Source organism: Oncorhynchus nerka, linkage group LG28, assembly GCF_034236695.1.
Source record: "Oncorhynchus nerka isolate Pitt River linkage group LG28, Oner_Uvic_2.0, whole genome shotgun sequence".
NCBI classification, from domain to species: Eukaryota; Metazoa; Chordata; class Actinopteri; order Salmoniformes; family Salmonidae; genus Oncorhynchus; species Oncorhynchus nerka.
The window spans coordinates 71,195,216-71,216,590 of NC_088423.1; the positions used below are offsets into that span (position 1 = coordinate 71,195,216).

At 40.3% G+C, this 21,375-nt stretch overlaps 3 protein-coding genes and 3 non-coding genes across 6 annotated transcripts in view; all 6 read left to right on the forward strand.

Annotated features, from left to right (window-relative positions):
• The first annotated feature begins 1,806 nt into the window (after positions 1–1,806).
• Positions 1,807–5,998, forward strand: LOC115112239 (glycine cleavage system H protein, mitochondrial-like). The gene is made up of 5 exons (XM_029639169.2): positions 1,807–2,226; positions 3,829–3,908; positions 4,292–4,355; positions 4,451–4,582; positions 4,901–5,998. Exons 1-5 carry the CDS (start codon positions 2,076–2,078, stop codon positions 4,996–4,998), a joined length of 525 nt encoding a protein of 174 aa, XP_029495029.1. The 5' UTR covers positions 1,807–2,075; the 3' UTR covers positions 4,999–5,998.
• A 1,117-nt stretch (positions 5,999–7,115) lies between these two features.
• rpl13 (ribosomal protein L13) lies at positions 7,116–10,187 on the forward strand. The gene is made up of 6 exons (XM_029639158.2): positions 7,116–7,217; positions 7,693–7,810; positions 8,070–8,211; positions 8,685–8,858; positions 9,486–9,542; positions 9,981–10,187. The coding sequence occupies exons 2-6, from the start codon at positions 7,707–7,709 to the stop codon at positions 10,137–10,139; spliced, it is 636 nt and encodes a 211-aa protein (XP_029495018.1). The 5' UTR covers positions 7,116–7,217; positions 7,693–7,706; the 3' UTR covers positions 10,140–10,187.
• On the forward strand, positions 8,372–8,450 carry LOC115112587 (small nucleolar RNA MBII-202). The gene has a single exon (XR_003860961.1). It is a non-coding gene; the product is annotated as a small nucleolar RNA MBII-202 (small nucleolar RNA).
• LOC115112583 (small nucleolar RNA MBII-202) lies at positions 9,084–9,163 on the forward strand. The gene has a single exon (XR_003860958.1). It is a non-coding gene; the product is annotated as a small nucleolar RNA MBII-202 (small nucleolar RNA).
• LOC115112588 (small nucleolar RNA MBII-202) lies at positions 9,731–9,815 on the forward strand. Its single transcript, XR_003860962.1, has one exon. It is a non-coding gene; the product is annotated as a small nucleolar RNA MBII-202 (small nucleolar RNA).
• Positions 10,188–17,393: 7,206 nt separating the features above from the next.
• Positions 17,394–21,375, forward strand: part of LOC115112226 (copine-7-like) — a 38,095-nt gene continuing 34,113 nt past the window's right edge. Inside the window, exon 1 of the mRNA XM_029639145.2 lies at positions 17,394–18,018. Coding sequence (XP_029495005.1) covers positions 17,845–18,018 — 174 coding nt within the window. The 5' untranslated portion in view covers positions 17,394–17,844. The remainder of the gene's footprint in view (positions 18,019–21,375) is intronic.

Sequence of the window (21,375 nt, forward strand, 5' to 3'; positions counted from 1 at the left end):
AGTAGTAGGCCTAGGTTACTGGTCTGTTCTTTAGCCATGGTCTTAAACGGAAACAAACGAAACAGAGGAACGTACCAGAATTTGTCCAATAGAAACTGTTTGGCAGAATGACCACCTATTCTGTTACAAAATGTTTTGTCTTTTTCTTTTTTCCAAACAGAAAACATTTAGAAACAAACTAGAGTTTCTATTGGACAAATTCAGGTAGCTCAATCCCTGTTTCCTTCTGTTTGGTAAACGGTTTCTGTTGCAAGACGTAATGAATACACCCCTAGTGACTGAATATTTGACGACCAATGTGCACCACACCCCTAAAAGGATTGTGTGGGAGGACCTGTGTACAATACCTTTGGTTAGAGGAGGAAGAGCACAAGGTGAGTAGATGTGTTCTGTAAGTTCATTTCTAGTGAATGCAGTCCAATCACTTTCTAGTCATGCTGCAAAGTACTGTTGGACCCTAGTGTGAAATCTATCAAGAACCAGAATTTGTTTAACCCTCCTGCTGTGTTCCGGTCAAATTGGACTGATTTACAAGTTCTCTCTGAAAAATTGAGTTAATTTCATCTGATTGTCATAAGGTTCCATGACTTTATCCACACAGGGCATCTGAACACAAAACACATTTAGATGATTTTCATAAAACTTTGGGTGTTTTATTTAACTTTTGTACATCTGTGGTGCTCCCGGTCAAAGATTACCGGTCATTTAAAATGAATGGGGAGACTACAATTAGTGTATAAAATTGAGTTCAGGCACATGCCCATTCATGAGATGGACACACTTCCTCTCCCAGACCCCCACATGCATGTGTGATTGAGCACACACACACACCTCACTCCCCTTCTTGGGTTCCATGACAAGGAACCTTTCCCAAATAGAATCTTTCCCCCATGGGAACCACACCTGTTGGCATTCTCACAAACAATCGCAACATTGTTTCAATAATATATAGAACCTTTCTTGCAGCTCTGGTATCTAAAGCTTTTTTGAGGCCTTGCTCACAATTCATTCTGTGGCTTGCACAATGACCAAAAGATAGGTAGTCCAAACGATGTAGTCATTCATGTATGTGAGGCTATTGACCTTATCTTTAATCATGACACTGGTGAGGAGGAGAGTCCTTGTTAAACTTTGACAAAGTAGTCTGATAAATAGCACAATATGTTTCATCTGAGTATTTGTTATAGTCAAAATAATCCATACATCATGCTTTTTTTTTTTTTTTATCAAAAACGAGTTGTATGAGCTCAGGTCAATGAGGCCTACAGGCCATAAATAGCAAGTAGAAGTTCAAAACTTGTAATGTTCGCAAGAACTTAAGTTGATAAAAAGATCTAACAACATAATATATGGGTTGTTATGGATTATGATCAGCTATAACGGGGCGGTCATTTTGGACCGGGAACACAGAATAAATTAACATGAAACGAACACAACAGGAGTGTTAATGAAAGCAACACTATGTTCTAGGAACTGTTACCCAATCTCAACAGTTGTGTACTACAGTACAATGGAAAACGGACACAAAAGAAACAGTGACGGGGTTGGGGCTGTAATATTCATGGAGGAAAAACTATTTAGAGTCATAACCTACCAAGCATAATGAGAATGATCGCGTTCCCCTGTTCAGATGTTGCATGAATCAACCAATGGTTGAGTGCCAAGGCATAGATTGACAGATTGTTATAACGTATGTGATTAGCTGACAGTTAAAATACAGGCAGTGTAAAATATAAAACTCTTCAGCAACGCCTGGGCAGAGGAACGCGCCCAAAACCTTATGGTTAGTTCCACAATGCCATAAAGATGCAGAGTAGACAGACTAATAGACAGAAGAAAATCTAACACTGCCAACTATGCGGAAAACAACTATTATATTCCGAAATATTCTGTTGCGCATTTATTACGCATTGAGAGTATCCATATAAGGAAAAGCCTTATCGGCAAATACGGTCCAACTTCCAGATAGTCCTGAAGAAATTCTGCTTCTATTTAATATCGAGAGCGCGCAAATGGTGATTGTGCGCGTTCCACTCAGTCAATTGCATGTGTAATCATTTCGGCCGACACTGAAGATGGCGATGAGAGTAGCGTTCCGGTGCCTTTCTGCAAACTTTTCCACAGTACTGGTTCAGCTTTCTCGACCTGTACAGATATCCGCAAATCGGCATTTATGGAAGGCAAACACCGCACGGACACTGAGCACCGCCTCGCGACTGTTCACAGGTAACAATTTGTTACAATGTTGCATGCTAGATTTATCAACATCACAATTGATGTGTGGCTACACATTCCAGTCGCAGAGGGGGAATGATCTCACGCTGTTTTGGTGACATTCCCACGGTACGTTTCAACACGTCAGAGAGAGCATGAACGATTTTTATTTTATTTGGTGATCAGCATATCCAGTTTTGTAAGCAGTTTAGAACGAATGCACTGCTAAGAAAGTTTGGTCGATGGCACAAATAAAAAGTAGCCTAATGCTGGCTGTTACGTGGTCTAAAAGTAAACTATTCTCTCGTTATTTCCAGACAGAAATAAAGTGATTTTGTTTTTATGAAATTCCAATGGAATTTTGGGATTCCCTGACCAGCCTGTCGAACAACGCTCCCCGCGATAGGTTGGTTTAACCGTAACATTTTGAATTATATGGTCGCTTTCCATAAACTGCTATCTGGGATGTCCCCAAAGGTAGCCAGGTCGATTAAAGCGTTCATTTTCTTAAATAATGTTTTACAGTGTAGCCTATCAGAGGTTTAACTTGACCTTGCAACGATTTGCTGGGTCTGCTATCCACGGTCTTAAAAAAAAATTAGGTTTGTTAGGCCCTCACACCCACTTTCTCGTGCCCCAATGTAATGGATAATTACTAACAGCAAGTCACGCACGAGTTTGGACATGGGCTGGTCAGGAGTAAAACATTTGATCATACATCTATATTTAGCATATTTACTACATGTGTAGTCTGCAAATGGTAAATACATATGTGGTGGTTTAGTCTAAATGATATTGAAGATCTCCATTAAGGTAAGGCTCTCCCCTGAGTCTTTCAGACAAACCAGCCATGCCCCAGCATCATGCACAGTTCACAATCTGGTTTAAACCTGTATTTTTTTTTTCCTGCATGATCTGATGCTAGCATTGGACACTGAGGCATTTCTTTCCTCCCCAGCATATCGGGAAAGATTGACAGCGTTTTACATAAACCATATTTTAATGTTTCTTGCTCAAAATCTGGATTACATATCTGTCCAAAATAATATAAAATATTACTAGTTAATTTAATAGAAGGAACAGCCTACATAGCAGATTAGAGGAAGGATGTTTTTTTTTTACTTCAACCAATAGAGAACTGTTATGTGTGTGCTCCTCCCACCACTCATACTGTGTACAGTAATAGCTGGAGAATGCTGGTGCATTGTTTGAGCAATTGACATCACAATGGTGATAGTAATACAATTCACATCTAGTTTGACATTACTTGGCTGAATGTGGGGCAGTACATTAATGGTATCTTTTGCCATCATGCAGTATTTTAAATTAGGTTTGTAGTTTTGCACAATACTTTATGGCTCTGGTCCATAGTACATTAGTGTCCTTTGGACGGTAAGTATCAAGGGCAATGTTTGGGATGGGTACCCCCCCCCCCCCAGAGTTTGGAAACCCTAAACTGATTGTGTACTCATAGAACACAGAACTTTACATTTTTTAGTTTTTCAAGTTTATGGCCGTGTCAACTAGTCAGTGTAGTGTACTAATACTTTATTAGTCTGCTGTTTTTCTATGCACATACATCCCATTATCTGACGTGTATGTCTATTTTTACAGCCCTCAAATTCACAGACAAGCATGAGTGGGTACGAGTAGAGGGTGGAGTTGGTACAGTTGGCATCAGCAATTTTGCTCAGGTAGGTAGTTTGGTTGATACTTTAATCAATGATTTAGTGTGCTGCTGTTTCTTAATTACTGATAATCTGACATTTATTGGTCTACATAATGCCTGTATTGTCTTGAGAGATTTATTTTGGGACTTTGCACCTTGTCCTGCAATACAAAGACATATACAATTTTACATATGTATAACTATTGACTACTTGTATTATGCCTGACTTAAAATTTGAGGGCCAATCTGATATATGTGCAATAACTAAGTTTACCACAACTTTCATTGGCCTTATTTTATGCTTCATGAAATCAGTTACACGTTAGAATTCTTCCCAGACTTTCCTCAAGGTATACTTCAAATATGAATATCTGCTAAAATGTTATAATTTGTGTCCCTCCATTGTAGGAAGCATTAGGTGATGTGGTGTTTTGTGGACTCCCTGAGGTGGGGCAAAAACTTGAACAAATGGGTGAGATTTTTATTCCTGTTTAAGTTTCCTCCCACAAGTAAATGAGCTTTGTTGCCAGTAAGGAGGGTTTTGCATGTCCTTTGCTTGTGTTTCAGAGGAGTTTGGTGCTTTGGAAAGCGTGAAGGCTGCTAGTGAGTTGTACTCTCCTCTGACTGGAGAGGTAACTGAAATCAACACAGAGCTGGCAGACAACCCTGGACTAGTGAATAAATCCTGCTACGAAGGGGGTGAGTATCAAGACAGTGACATGACAAATCAGTTGATGTGTATGTTTGACATTTTAGTCATTTAGCAGACTCTTTTATCCAGAGCAACTTAGATGAGCAAATTAGGGTTGTCTTGCTCAAGGACACATTGACAGATTTTTCACCTATTCAGATTGGGGTTTCAAACCAGCGACCTTTCGGTTACTGGCACAACGCTCTTAACCGCAAGGGTACCTGCCTCCTCCTCATGTGATTTTTGTTGGTGAATAATCATTCAACATACTATTAAATCCCCTCTCCTGACAATGTTACTGATGGTTGCTGTTCTTTGACTTCCAGGCTGGCTAATTAAGATGACTATTGACAACCCTGCAGAACTTGATGGCCTCATGGACGATGGCTCCTACGAGAAATTGATCAAATCCCTTGATGAGTAGACTGCTCGACTCTCCATGTTCCTTTTTTAAATGTTCTTTTTAATGATGACTACAGGTCTTTCACACTAATCCTATCTGGACGGGCTGTAAAATCTCAGCTCAAATGGTATTCTGTAAAGTAGCCCTATTTATTTTGCCTGTAATTGTTTCATCACCAAGATAACCAAAATGTTAATTAACAATGCTCATCTTTGTGCTTATTGCTGATGAAACCACAAGACAACCTGAATGGTTTGTTCCCATGTCTTGTTGGCACAACGATAAATCCTGTTGGCACAATAATCAAGGATTTATTATTTCAGGTGCTTCGTTTGGACTGAAAGAAAATACAGACAAGTGGCAACAGGTTGGAAATGAGAAGTCGGATAAATGAAATACAGCGTACAATCCATTGTTTTTTTTTCATTTTGACTTTTATATTCCATCTGGTGGGAAGGATGAAATACAGTACTATTCACTTCCATAAACCACCTTAAGTCATTAGCTAATAGTCTGAACTTAATTTGGTGTCTGGCAATGCAAGACTAGTCAAAACTTTGGCTGGCAGCTTGGCACTTCCAAAGACTCCCACACTTGTAGATTCACATTCTTCAGCAAGATAACCTTTTAGAACAAAAGACTACAGCACAAATGAAACAAGAATCAATTATATTTGGGATATTTTTGTATTTTGAGGTAACATCTGGAATATGTGGGATATATTGCATTTTTTTGTTACACTGTTTATACACCGCCTGTATTTATATACTGGATGGTGGCATAGCCCACTAATGTCTACTGCTATACATATTCTTAGTATATATTTTTGGTGTAGCCCTATATATGCGTAAATTTCATTTGGATTTGTCCTGACATTCATGATATCTTGTTTTTGATTATTTGTGTACTTGTTTGACACTTTTACTGCATTGTTAGGAGCTAGGAAGCCAAGCATTTTGCTGCACCTGCTATAACCTCTGCTAAACTGTATGTGACCAATAAAATTTGATTTGATATCCTGCTGCTGTATTTTCCAACCCAAGTGATTCAAGCTAATGGTAACTGAAAGTTACACTCCAGTGATATTAACACATTTAATATATCCACACAGTAGCACTGATTTATTAACATATAATCAGCACAGTCGGTTAATGGAACAGTAGTATATATTGTTAGTGGCTAGTTTCCCATTCTGTGAAGGGTGTGTGTGGACCTATTCCTAGAAATTACCCTGCTTTGAACTAGACCTTTTTGTTCTGATGCCTAACATGTGAAAAACCAGGGGGTAGAGAAGCACTGCTGAAACAAACATGCTGATACTGGCCGCTTCTCGTTGCTAACATTGACTCTCGGCACACCTTGACTTTTGCCCTTAGATCAAGATAGAGATGAGGTGCAGGGGAGGGTTTGGTCAATGATTAATGGCAAAAGTGGGCACAGAATCAGTGTAGCAGAGAAACAGCTAATCTTTGACTATATAGTTTTTAACCTTTAACTATGAAGGGGAATGGGGCTTAAATACTTTACAGATGAATACCATTTGGCTGTCGGACAGAGAAGATCCTCTCGGGATGGTCCTGTCTTGATGCAATGAGCAGAGTGACGGTGTTGCTGTTAATGTGCACTTTAAAAAGTGTGCTGCATATCTTTATTGTGATTTCAAGAAAGTATTAGGGTTTAATATTTCGATGCACAACGCTCCTACATTGAAAACATGTCATTCATTATCATTACAATGAGAATGGAAAATTGGGGGATACTCTGAAAAATAGGCTGTGTGAAACAGGTCCATAAGTGAACCGTGTGTAACTTTGTGGGGCTGCAGTGACCCATTGTGGTGTACCTACAAAAATACATCAGCAATAAATCAGATTTGAGTGTACGACCATTAGTTATTGAACAAAGCATCTTTCATGCATGCATACTGGTTGTTTCAATATGTGTTGTATTGGGGCTTGATTATGGTATGAAAAGCACGTTAGCATTATGCCAAAACCAAGAAAATTTGATATACTAACAAAAAGCGTACAAAAGCTAATTCGATCTGAATGGATTCTGAACAAGATATATATATTTTTTAAATCGAAGATTATGATTGAATCTGTTTTAATACAACTCTTCACACGTGCATTTTAGTACATCCGTTTGACGAACCATTGCGTCTACCATTGGGTGCCATATCCCACAATGCACAGTTTTAGAACTTCCTTTTTCCTTTCAGCCATTTTCCGCCTCAGACGGTATGTGAAACTAAGCTCACTGTCTTTCAAACGAAATCGCTCTTAATCCTCCAATATATCAAAATGTATGTTACTTTTATGCATTTATTGCCAACGTGTATGATGTTGTCGTTCAGAATATATGACTATTGATGAGTTAGTTGAGATAAAGACAAGCCAGATAGGTTGACTGCTAAACCTTTCTGGGTTGCAGACGCATGTAGGTCTGTGTTGTCAGTGACGTTACAACTGTTTCATTGTCACCAACCTGTCGGTAATGATCTAGATTATCGACAATTAACTCCAATGATTACGGAGCCATTAACACAGTAAAATATACGTCTGTTTGTGTTGAAATCAATTGGTGCATCCCCAGTTAGCCTGGACGTGATGGCTAGCTAACAGCATTTAGCATTCATTTTTTTCCCTCCGCTGGATGGGCTGATCTTATTGCTAAATGTGATTAGTTTCTACATGTGTTAATTTCCTGTTTCAGGGAAGTAGGCAACCATGGCACCCAGCCGGAATGGCATGCTTTTGAACCCACACTTCCACAAAGACTGGCAGACGAGGGTGCGCACCTGGTTCAACCAGCCCGCAAGGAAGACTCGCAGGTAGGCCTTGATTAGTTACATTGGTTTTAAGTAAAGTATAATGGTTGGATACATGTTAACTTTTGGTTGAACTGTCTTACGTTTCAAACGTCTGCTGTATGCAAACCTACCAGCTATTAACTAGCATGTTTATGTGATGTACCTAGTTGGTTAACTAGCTGTATGGAATTATGACTATGGTGTAGTTTTGTTGTATGCATGGTATGTATGTATGTGTGTGATGGAGGTCTATGTGATGAACAGACTCCTCATTTTTCAGGCGAAAGGCCCGTCAGATCAAGGCTCGTCGTATTGCCCCACGTCCTGTGGCCGGACCCCTCCGGCCTCAAGTCAGGTGTCCCACCATCAGGTATCACACCAAGGTGCGCGCCGGACGTGGCTTCACCCTGGAGGAGCTCAAGGTAAGAGGAATATTAACAGTACATTTACTTTGTGAATAATAACCTCCAGGTTTAGGCAGTGTTAGTACGTTATGTAAGACTAAACAGCCTGAAAGAAAGGTGTGAGTTTATTGAATATATTTTGGCTTGCAGACTACTATAACCTTTTACAGCAGTCAAGTGATGACAAATCTCCGGAATCTCTGTACCTCCTTGATGATTCAACTTGAACCTATTTGCTGATGTCTGCTTGTTTTAATGCGTGCTGTGCATATGAAAACTTAAAACTGGTCAATTGATTCATAACATGGGGCTCAAGCCAGTTATTAACCCATTTTTGTTTGACAGGCTTTTTTGTCTGAATGTAGCAATCTACTTGTATTGAGTTATGTGCAAGCCTTCACACTCCTAAAAGTCCGGGCATGGCTAGCAACTAAATGCCCAACATTCCTCAAATATTTGGTTCACTGCTTTGCATGTGCTTTGTACTCTAGGCTGCCGGTATCCACAAGAAGACAGCCCGCACCATTGGCATCTCTGTTGACTCCCGCCGTCGCAACAGGTCATCGGAGTCCCTGCAGGCCAATGTACAGCGCCTGAAAGAGTACCGCTCCAAGCTCATCCTCTTCCCCAGGAAGGCCTCCGCACCCAAGAAGGGAGACAGCACTGTAAGTGTCAGTCATAGAACGTTGGGTTGAGTGTTTATTAACATATGGGACACGCATAACCATATTGTCAGTGATTGCTTCATTTGACGCTCAGATTATAAATATTTGCGTTGGAAGATTTCATCAGTCATGCGTAACATTACTGTTAAACGTGATTTCAGAAAATTAGCTTGTGATTGAAATAAAGAAACCTGGGTTGTGAGCAGCTCTGGGCCAGCAGTCAAGTGATGACAAAATCTCCGGAATCTCTGTACTACCTTGATGATTACATTTGAACCTATTATCTGATGACTGCCGGTTTCATGTGTCCAGTGCCCATTCTGTAGTTTCTGAAACGGCCTGTTAGCAAGGAAGTTTTGGAGTTAAGCTGTAGAAATTGGGCTTTAAACTGGTCTGTGGAGGTTTTGACATTTTTTCCTGCATTTTGTGCAGAGTAACATTGATCTGCATGGTTATCTGGACTTTGTTTACGTGCTCTGTTGTAGATTTAGTTTCAGTTGGTGTGCAATTAAATGTTTGAAATCTCTTTTCACCCCAGTAGCATTTTAGATTGACTGCATTGTCTTGAATGTGCACATGGTAGATGTTACTTTTCCTGCGAGCATTAAAACCTTTCCCTTTCTCCAGGAGGAGGAACTGAAGATGGCCACGCAGCTCTCTGGCGCTGTCATGCCCATCAAGAATGTACGTATCACACATTCATATCACTTGATTCACCCAAAAAAAGGAAGTTCATGTTCTTTAAAACAAACTTAACGCTGATTATGGTTATTGAATATAAATGGGATGACCATGTCATAATTTAAATATTTAGAGGATGTATCTAGAGTCTTATGTATTGAACATATGTTCGAGCTCTTTCAGCAGTCAAGTGATGACAAATTCTCCGGAATCTCTGTATTACCTTGATGATTCTCTTTGAACCTATTATCTGATGACTGCCAGATTGTGCTGGGCCTTAACTTACAGAAGTGGACGTACAAATAATTAAATCATTGAGTAATAACATAGTGCCTAATCCATTCATTGTATTTGACTTTCTCTGACTGAAATGCCCTACTCTTAATGAGTATATATTTACATCAACATTGTTGTAATTGGGCTCTTCTCCCTTTGCTGCAGGTACACAAGAAGGAGAAGGCCAGGGTGATTTCTGAGGATGAAAAGAACTTCAAGGCTTTCGCCAGCCTGCGTATGGCCCGTGCCAATGCCCGTCTCTTCGGCATCCGTGCCAAGAGGGCAAAGGAGGCGGAAGCTGAGAGTATTGACAAGAAGAAATAACCGTTAGTTTCTATGGAACTTTCAAAAATAAAAACATGTATAACTTCACTGGTCATTTTTCAATTTGAAGGGTCATGTTTGTTACCATCTCATCCTGTAATGTTTTTTTTTTTGCAGTTGTGGATACATTTCTGTTCAATGGTGTTAAACACTCAACTTAGGTACATTTAAAAAATGTTTTTTCATGCGTTAGTATTTCAATTCACATTTGATGGGTTATAGAAATACAGGCATCAATGCTAATGTTAAATAGTGTTTACTGTGTTACCCAAGAGACAAATGGATGGAATACATCTTGCCCAGTCACTACCAGCAAGTGGCAGCTGTACTACATTGAAAATCCCTCACCCTGGCATTTTCTAATTGTATGTGGAAACCAGTCTCCTGAGTGTGAAGTACACACTATGGAAGTTACATTTTCAAGGAAGTGGCTTTTTGAGTCGTCTTCAGCGTGTCAAATGTAGCACAATTGTCCTCAAGCCCAAAAATGTATAAGTAAATTCATCCACAAACTATAATTGATCTTAAATTTACTGCTCTTGATTAATTTCATAAACCCATTCAAACTGTTAAGTGATGTAAAGCAGAAGTGTTTGCTTTCAAATCTCAATAGAATGTGGCACCCAGGGCGAGTCAATTCCATCTCCGAAACACACGTTAGTTTCACTGCTAGTTCAACCAGAACCTTGTGTGCTTGTATGTTTTAGGGACTTATGAGCAATCCTCCAGCCCTGTAGTAGTTCATGAAAATGTGGTTTTGAGTTGTGTAGTCAAAAGAATCTATGGAAAGGTTGATTGTGGAATTCCTAGATTCCCATCCTAGCCCTAAGATTTCCAGTTTGGTATTTATAGGGGTGTAAAACGCAACATGCAACAATTTTAAGATTTTACTGAGTTACAGTTCATATGAGGAAATCTAGTCAATTTAAATCAATTCATTAGGCCTGTATCTATTTATTCCACATTACTGGGAATAGAGATGGTTCTGTTGTTCAGATACCTAAAAAAAAAAGAGTCAGATCTCGTGTGACCATTTGCCTCGTGCAGCATACATCTCCTTTGCGTAGATTTGATTGTGGAATGTTGTACCACTCTTCAATGGCTGTGAAATTGGTGGGAATGGGAACACACTGTCATGACACGTTGATCCAGAGCATCCCAAACATGCTCAATGGGTGACATGTCTGGTGAGTATGCAGGCCATGGTGGAACTGGGAGATTTTCAGCTTCCAGGAATTGTGTACAGATACTTGTGTATTGGGGGCCGTGCATTATGCTGAAACATGAGGTGATGGTGGCGGATGAATGGCTCGACAATGAGCCTCGGGATCTCATGGTATCTGCATTCAAATTGTCATCGTTAAAAACCATTGTGTTTGTTGTCCATAGCTTATGCTTGCCCATACCATAACCCCACCACCATCGTGGGACACTATTCATAACATTGACATTAGCAAACCGCTTGCCCACATGACACCATACATGCAGTTTGCCATCTGCCCGGTACAGTTGAAACCAGGATTCATCCATGAAGAGCAGACTTCTCCAGCATGCCAGTGCCCATTGAAAGTGAGCATTTGCCTACTAAAGTTGGCTATGACGCCGAACTGCAGTCAGCTGAAGACCCTGGTGAGGACAACGAGCACACAGATGAACTTCCCTGAGACGGATTCTGACAAGTTGTGCAGAAATTCATCGGTTGTGCAAACCCACAGCTTCATGAGCTGTCAAGGTGGCTGGTGAAGAAGCCGGATGTGGAGGTCCTGAGCTGGCATGGTTACAAGTGGTCTGCAGTTGTGAGGCCAGTTAGACGTGCCTCCATATTCTCTAAAATGACTTTGTAGACGGCTTATGGTAGAGAAAATAACATTCTCCGGTAACTGCTCTGGTGGACATTCCTGTAGTTAGCATACCAATGTCTCTGGAGAGACTTGAAAATAGCTGTGCAGCGACGCTCCCCATCCAACCTGACAAAGATCGAGGGTCTGCAGAGAAGAATGGGAGAAACTCTCCAAATACAGGTGTGCCAAGCTTGTAGCTTCATACCCAAGACTCAATGCTGTAATCGCTGCCAAAGGTGCTTCAACCATGTACCGAATAAAGGGTCTGAATGCTTATGTAAGTGGTTTATTTTTAATAAATTAACAATAATGTCTAAACCTGTTTTTGCTTTGTCATTAGTGGGTACTGTGTGTAGTTTAAGGGGGGACGGAGTCAATTTTAGAATAAGGCTGTAACTTAACAAATGTGGATAAAGTCAAGGGGTCTAAATACTTTCCGAAGGCACTGTACCTTGACATTCTACCACCATGGTATTCCCATGCACCTGACACTTCTGCACTGTGAGTAATATCCTGGGGATGAGATTATCACCACAGTAACGGCAGACTCTATGGTAACAAGGTCTGACAGCATTGTTCCTATGCTCCTCTGATAGCATGACTGCTTTTAAGGTTACTTGAATGTCAACTGTAGCAATGTATGCTATAGCACCTACACTTAACCAATACACTGTAGCTTTGACAATGTACATGAAGGCAGCCTTGAGGTGTGTGTGTGTGTGGGCTATACCTTAAATGAATTCATATTAAATTGAGTGTATGCAGGCTTTGAGTGTATGTCATGTCTCTTGATTTGCTGGGCAGTGGGAGTATTATGCAAACATCACATTTCCTCTGCTCCTGCATACTGTCAGCCAAGACAACCTCTGATCGGCGCAGAATAAAACATAAGCTTCGTTTCCAATTCACTGAGCCATATTTAGATCAACTAGATCACGTTAAAACAAAAGCACACCAACTAGATTTAAGTGGAAATAGGAGCAACCATAGCCAGTATGGGAGCCTCTAGAATCAATGAAGTATTGGGAGTTTGCCCAATATGTCTAAGAATATCTTAACACAGGGGACCTGCTGGGTTGAGGATTACATATGAAGTTACACAAACTCCTCACTAGTGCCTGCACAAATTCAATGTTCTTGTTTTCCATTTTTGTCACCTGAATGGCAGGAATTGTTAAAGTTGGTTGGTATGTGGCTCTCGTTATCAAAATAGTTTTCTGTTGAACGCAAGCAATCCTGCACCATTTTTACGGGAAAACATTTGAACTACACAACAGTGTAATGTCTGCCTGGGAGCTAGAGTGGTATAAACAGCTAGATAGCAAGAAGCCTCTTGATAAATATATGCATAAATACACAGGAAGAGTCAAGAGAGAGGCTTTAGTGTTGGCACAGCGGCAACAGATGGTTCTGGTTAAGAGCTACAGCATAATTGAGCTCAGGTGTATGGCCCAGGGCACTGCTGGTTCCTACTTGCAATGAATTCCCATCGAGTTCGATACACAGGAAGTGAGAATCTAAGAAAATAGGGTGACCATTCTTTAGGCTACAACTGCAATAAACCATCTTGCTACCGTGGCATCAAACCCCTGTTTTCATGTTAATTCTGGTATTCATGTGAGCTTCTTTACATTTACTTAAGAATTATAACATAAAGGAAATCAGTGATACCATCAGGGTCATAGGTCAAGGAAACAGCACTCTGTTTTAAAGAGGCAGAAAGCCTTGGAGGGGAGGATGTTTCCTGCTGCAGGGTTTGTTTGATGTGATCATGAGGGACAAACAGCCCAGTTAAGCAAATAATTAAAATCGAGCTAAACGTTTAGTGGTGTTGGAATAGGTAGCTCTCTGCTCAATGCTGATTAGCCTCCCTATTAACTGCCAATAGTCTTTCTGGAGGCCTAGTTTTTACAAGGCGCAAGACCTCAACTGTGTACCTGTGGAGTGCTCCTTGACTGGCCACCTCTGAAAGAGGGGCTCAGTGAATTGAGCAAAGCTTCTCTTGTAATCAACACCAGAACCCGGAGGATGTATTGCCACCAATGATGTTTCCCTATTTAGAGAACATTTGGAGAGGAATTGCTAAGTCAGACATTTTCTCTACATCCCATAATAGGCCTTGACCTTATTAAGCAGTGGGAGCAGGCATATAGTGTACTTGAATTCTTTTACCCAGCCTATTGTCATCCAAGTGGGAAGGCAGAAAGGATATGTGCTGTAGGTGGGACCCCCACCACTTATAATTGCTACAGTTAAGTGCTTTGAAAGGAAAACGTACAACTCTGAATACACTTCATTGTCGTCTGGAAAGCTATCATGTTATATAATCTTTAGCCAGTTTTAGTGAGTTCACAAAAATGATATAGGCCTTGTGGGTGGGCTGAAAAAGGCTTCATATGAAGAGAACGGGTAGTGTGTAAGTGTGGGTGTCAAATTATTTTAAAACCTGCCCAACACTTGTTGATATTCAGATCATTATAGCATTAGCTATAGGCCTTTCATTGTTATTAAATAGTCTTAAACATGCTGTTGTGTGTGTGTGTGTGTGTGTGTGTGTGTGTGTGTGTGTGTGTGTGTGTGTGTGTGTGTGTGTGTGTGTGTGTGTGTGTGTGTGTGTGTGTGTGTGTGTGAGGGTGGCAGATGTAGCGGAAGGGTGAGAGAGTATGAGACATTGCCTGTTATTTATAAGAGTAGCACCGACTGCGATTCATCTCCATTGTTTCTCCATTAGAGCTCAGTGTCACTTAGGGTCCTTAGCTGTCTGGCCAGCCACATCAGGGCGCTCACACACACAACTTGTTGTGCCATCACCCGAGGATCTGTCTAATTCAATCTCTGCTGTCTGGCTGTCAAGTGTCTCCTGTGTTTCCTGGGGTTGTAATTATTGAGCTCCGTGAAAGACAGCAGTCGTTTCAGTGATACTAAAAGTCATATCTAGCCACTGGGAGTAATGTAGTTACATTGTGTCACACTAATAGACCTATTACTGGAGGGAGAGACGATGTATCTCTTACTTGATGTAATCGAGTGAATATTTTTGGGTGGATTGCAGACAGTTATTTTGCCTTTAAACTGAGCAGATATGATCTGGCAACAAGGTACAGTGTTTGCAGTGTTTGATACGCAGATATAAGCCAGCAATACAAATGGGGGGGATCACATTGTATGTGGACAGTATAATATGTATAATAATATGTAATATGTATAATAATATGTAATATGTATAATATGTAGCCCATTAGTGTTGAGGAAAACATTTATGGTTGTATATGTGTAATTTGTATGCTTTTAATTGTCTGTTGGTCACTGTGGCTGTGTTTTTTATTTGATCTATAGCAGATTAAATTAAAAGGATAATCAACAAATGCATAAATGCTCTGGTGGTCAACTTTAGCTAAGGCTCACGGGAAAATGAGCAGAAAGGTGAGATGATTAGTGTGGAACAGCCGCCAAAATAGTGTTCGTGTATCACTATTGTGAACCGCTGTCGCACCTCTACGTCTCCCTCCAGCGGATTCTGGGGACATTGCGAGTTTTATCGGTGTGGTTTGGAAGATCCACTCCCTCGCTCTGCTATCACACACCCCTTGCCTCTCCCCCCACTGTTCCTGAGTTTCGGAAAATCAAGCAGTGTGTTGAAGGAAAGGTAACAACAAGTGTAAATCCAGGGGACCACGACAGGTAGGAACAAGCAGCAAGAGTTTGGATGTATTATTTTGAAGCATATGATGCAAGTGTCTAAATGATGGAGGTAATCGAACATAATAATGTTATTGCAGAGTATTTTTTTAAATTTTTTTACGTGTATGTTGTATTGTTATATCATTCACTGTGAAATGCTTGGATTCATTCAGAGGCTGTGGAGGTGCATCGATAAACGACCAGTTTAGCCAGTAATGTAGATCAGTTTATATATATTTTGTGATGATAATTGAATGAATAAGGCAGTCGCGCTTCTCTCTGTCACCCTCAACAAATCATGCTGTAGTTATCGTAGGAAATTATTTAGATTGAGACCAAAGTTGAGAACAAAATCTTTATGAGTCGCTTAGTTGGATAGAAGTCATGTCAATTACAATTGTACAAGTCTTGAGTAGTCATTTATCAAGCTTAGCTGTCTATAACTGACTGTCTACCAGATATAGCACAGATATATATATACTAGATAGACACATTATATTTTAAATGCACATGCTACGCACGGTTTAACATGACCGTGGAGGGGTGTGTGCCCATGTAGTTGTTGGTTCATTGGTCAGACAACAGGTTGTAGACATATTGCTGATCAATAAGAGGTTATGAGAATATCTTTTCCACATTTTCGTTTTTATCTGTAACATTTATAGATCAGCACTTATTTTTTGCATTTATTTTCCACCACCATGTTATGTCATTGCAGTATATAAACAAATACTTATAAGAACATGGAACCAACTGAACGTTACAAGTGTTGGGCAGATTATTTCGAACTAATTACAACTCTCGGTTATTGGTTGTTTTATAGTAGCCAATAATCTCAATATGTGTTCTATTTTATGAGTCATATGGAGCCCTTATCATTTGTTCTTATTGTTTCTAACTACCTCGTCAAACACTTATGATTGCTGCCAAGGGCGCCTGATCTAATGTGACATAATTGCTTCAACCGAGCCTCACCCCACTGGAGAGCAGCAGTCGAGTGACTGAAGGTCGCTATCCATTGTCGGTGGTGCTGAAATAGGGCAATGTGGATTCTTGCGCCTGGGCAGGCTTTGTCACTATTCTATATTTTTTTACTAAGTAGCAATTCACCTGTTATTATTCAATCACCTTCATAGCATACCTCATATGCAAACTTCTTCCTGTCTGAACTTGGATTCTGATAATATTTATTTGGGTACCTATAATTCGCTCCTTTTAAGATTAGGATGATGTTAAGGTTCAATAGCATTTTGTTTGTGGATATATGGTATTTTGCAAATACTTAAATACAGTGCAGTCGTCAACGTTATTTTTTTTCCTATGTTTTATATATGTATTCACACTATGAGGTTGGAATAATACTGTTGACATTTTGAAAATTATTATGCCTTTTAATACAAAAGCTGTTTGAAAAGACCACCTGAAATGTCAACCTGTTTTGGTAAGATTGAATGTTTTGGTCTGCCTGGTGACATCACCATAAGAAAGACAGTTCCAAATCTCTTTGCCAATAACATCTAGTTTTCAGTTTTCCCCATTCAGACCACTCCTAGACAGTCGTAGAAAAATTATTGCTTTAGAAATTGCTCTTGGCTAAGAAGCTATTTTTGACCATTTGAATTGAATACAATCACAGTAAGGTACTTTATTGTTACTCAGAAATGATTTGATATTGAGATAAAAACAGCTGCATTGGACCTTTAATTAGTGTTTTCTTTACATAGATACAGCACCTGCGTGGACTTTGAAGAGAAGGATGATCGGGACCATACCCTTTTTTTTAACCCAGTTGTGATGCTCATGGACAACTTTTTCATGAAGAACATATGAAAACACATTTTGGCTGATCCTGAATCGTGACTCTCCACAGCTTTCTGGTCATCTAATCAAGACTCCCCAGCCTCCATCCAGCTCAGCCCACGTTGTCTGTTATCGCTGCAGAAATTAAATTACACCTGCCTTCATCTCAAATACAGACCTCTGCGAGAACTCTTTTCCCTTTTGTAATTTTCACTACCAAGTCCAAGGATCCATTCTTCTATGTATCTAACTCTGTGAGATTTCAGTGCCTCGTTCGGCTTGAATCCCTTAGCCATCCCTAGTAGTTCCCATTACTCTGAGCTCTCGGCAGCACCCACCCTCTCTTGCTCCTTACTGGTTGACACCTCGGGTCCTGAGCCAGGATGAATGACGTCCAGGATGCTACCTCTCCAGGGGCCGCCCTTGGTGGCCCTGTCGCCTGCGTCTCCAAAGTGGAGCTGCGCGTCGCCTGCAAGGCCCTGCTGGACCGAGACACACTGAACAAGTCTGACCCATGTGTCATACTCATGGTGCAGAACCAGGGACAGTGGACAGAGGTGAGTACCCCCCCATCCCCTGAATGTCCCCAACCTACTGGCCTGGTAAAGTCTTGACTAACATGGTTCACTCCATAATGTACTGATTGTATGAACAATAAGTAATGGATGTTGATGCTAAAACAACTAAGCCTGTGAAACTCAAACCCCAGTAATGAGCTGCATAAGTATCTCTATGATGTTGACTCCCTATCTCTTTCTCACAATCTCTTTCTACGTTGCAGATCATAGTTTCTTGTCTGTCTTGGAATTACACTGGTACACTATCTGTAATATGAGCTGGGGGTGTGTGAGCTATGAATAGCATATTTCCCATGATGCAGTAGTCCACTATAGTAGTCCACTATAGAGTCCACACTGATATTCTGTGTATCTATAAGACTGTTTTAATTATAGGTGGTTGTTAAAGAAATCCATATTTGTTCCTTCATTCCACTGCATTCCCATATGAGATGGGGTGATTTGAGATGGGATTCCAGCCTGGCACTGCTGATGTATGTTGATATGAATCCGTGGTAGTAAGCACAGAGGCCTACACTTCCCATTCCCTTGTTAATTAAGCCATGCATTAGTGGCAAAATATGTTAACAAAGTGGAGGACCATAAGAGTGTCTGTAATGGTATGTAGCGATGCTTGTTGTAAGTGTATATACTGAGTGTACAAAAGTCGTAAAATGTTTAATTCCATGTATTACAAACATGGCACAAACATGGCATTCATTCCAGACCTGCCAGTGGTGCTATAGATCATAGGAAAAAACTAAAAGCAAGACAGAAAGGTAGAGTCTTCTAATTACTATATTGTAACGAAACAGATATCACCAATCTAAAACAGTGTTGGCAATATATCATATACACTGAATGTAGGAAACATTAACCTGTACGGGATCGGTCCCCCCCCCCCCCCCCCCCCACGGGACGGTTGAGCTAACGTGTGCTAATGTGATTAGCATGATGTTTTAAGTAACAAGAAAACTTCCCAGGACATAGACATATCTGATATAGGCAGGAAGCTTAAATTATTGCTAATCTAACTGCACTGTCCAATTTACAGTAGCTATTATCGTGAAAGAATATCATGCTATTGTTTGAGGAGAGTGCACAGTTATGAATTTGAAAATGTATTAATAAAACCAATTAGGCACATTTTGGCAGTCTTGATACAACATTTTGAACAGAAATACAATGGTTCATTGGATCAGTCTAAAGCTTTGCACATACACTGCTGCCATCTGTTGGCCAAAATCGAAATATCACCTAGATTCCTATGTCATATTTTGGCCTTTCTCTTGCATTTCAAAGATGAAAATAAATATCTGGTATTATCTTTTACCAGATCTAATGTGTTATATTCTCCTATATTAATTTCACATTTCCACAAACTTCAGTGGTTCCTTTCAAATGGTATCAATAATATGCATATCCTTGCTTCTGGTCCTGAGCTACAGGCAGTTTAGATTTGGGTATGTCATTTTAGGCAAAACATTTTTTTAAAAGGGTCCGATCCTTAAGAGGGAACCCCTGCTCTTCCATGACATAGAAGGACCAGGTGAATCCAGGTGAAAGCAATGATCCCTTATTGATGTCACTCGTTAAATCCACTTCAATCAGTGTAGATGAAGGGGAGGAGACAGGTCAAAGACAATTGAAACATGGATTGTGTATGTGTGCCATTCAGAGGGTGAATGGGCAAGACAAAATATTTAAGTGCCTTTGAACGGCGTACGGTACTGCAATGATGTTGGGTTTTTTACACTCAACAGTTTCCTGTGTGTATCAAGAAAGGTCCACCACCCAAAGGATATCCGGCCAACTTAACACAACTTTGGGAAGCATTGGAGTCAACATGGGCCATCGTCCCTGTGAATTGTATTTATTTATCCTTATTTAACCAAGGTCTCTTTTACAGATGAGCCCTGAATGACATGAATTACAGAAAATACACATCGATATAAATACAAAATGCAAGCAGAAAGAAAAACACGGACATAAAAGCAAACACATTCATCAGTAATAAGGTCCTCAATCAGCTTTCTGAATTGCTCTAGAGGCACCAAAACATCACATTTAAGAACATAAAGATTGTTCCACAAATAAGGTGCAAAGAATTTCAAGAGTAAACCATGCCTGAGACACCCTGTAGAGTTCATGCCCTGAAGAATTGAGGCTGTTCTGAGGGCAAAAGGGGGTGCAACTCAATATTAGCAAGTTGTTCCTAATGTTCCTAATTTCTTGTACATGTTGCAATTATGCCCCAATGTATTGGCCTCTCTTCCAGGCATTGCCAGATAATGATTAACAAGTGAAAATGCCAAATCGTAGTGTGTTGAGATGGGAAGCATTTATTGAGGCCCAAGTTAATGGTTATGAATGAGAAATGTGTTCCGAGGCATTGGCAATAATGAAGCTTGGCTGATAGTGTTGAGCACACACTAATCAATTTGTCGCTGTTGTAATGCAATAAAACAACATTTCATGAGGAAATTATCCTTGGTTCTCTGCAAGCGGAGCATTTGTGTAGTTTACATAACTCCCCTAAACTCCCCTAAATTCAGCTCGAGCATTAGGAGGTGATATAATTGATACAACCTAATGCTCCGAATAACCATATCATCCATGTCAGTGGAGAATGAAATTTGTTACAGCAAAACAAATCCTACGAAACAAGAATTCTGAAATGTGAGTCTGTCAAGCCCAGTCAATACTGAATGTCAGTGTGCAAGAAGAATTGAGAAATAGGGGAAGAGAAAGAGAGAGAGAGAGAGAGAGAGAGAGAGGGTGAGAGAAAAATACTGCATCCCTGCTATCTACTGTTTGCAATGGCCTGTTTACTCTTTGACCTAAAAAAATAAATATATAACTCTCACAACAGCTTTGGCTTGCAGATGTAAGTGATGTAAGTGGTAGTTCATCAATGTAGTCCATGCAGTGCGCTGAATTAGATTATTTTTTGGCCTGAATCTTCCAGGCAGCATTACTCACTGCTACACTATATATACAAAAGTAGTGAATTTGGCTATTTCAGGGGTATGAAATCCATAGACTAACATTGGCAGTACAATGGCCTTCTGAAGAGCTCAGTGACATTCAACGTGGCACTGCCATAGGATGCCACCTTTCCAACAAGTCAGTTTGTCAAATTTCTGCCCTGCTAGAGCTGCCCCGGTCAACTGTAAGTGCTGTTATTGTGAAGTGGAAACATCCAGGACCAACAACGGACCTCCGAGTGCTGAAGCGCGTAATGATCGTCTGTCCTCGGTTGACACACTCACTACCAAGTTTCAAACTTCCTCTGGAAGTAACTTCAGCACAAGAACTGTTCGTTGGGAGCTTCACGAAATGGGTTTCCATGGCTGA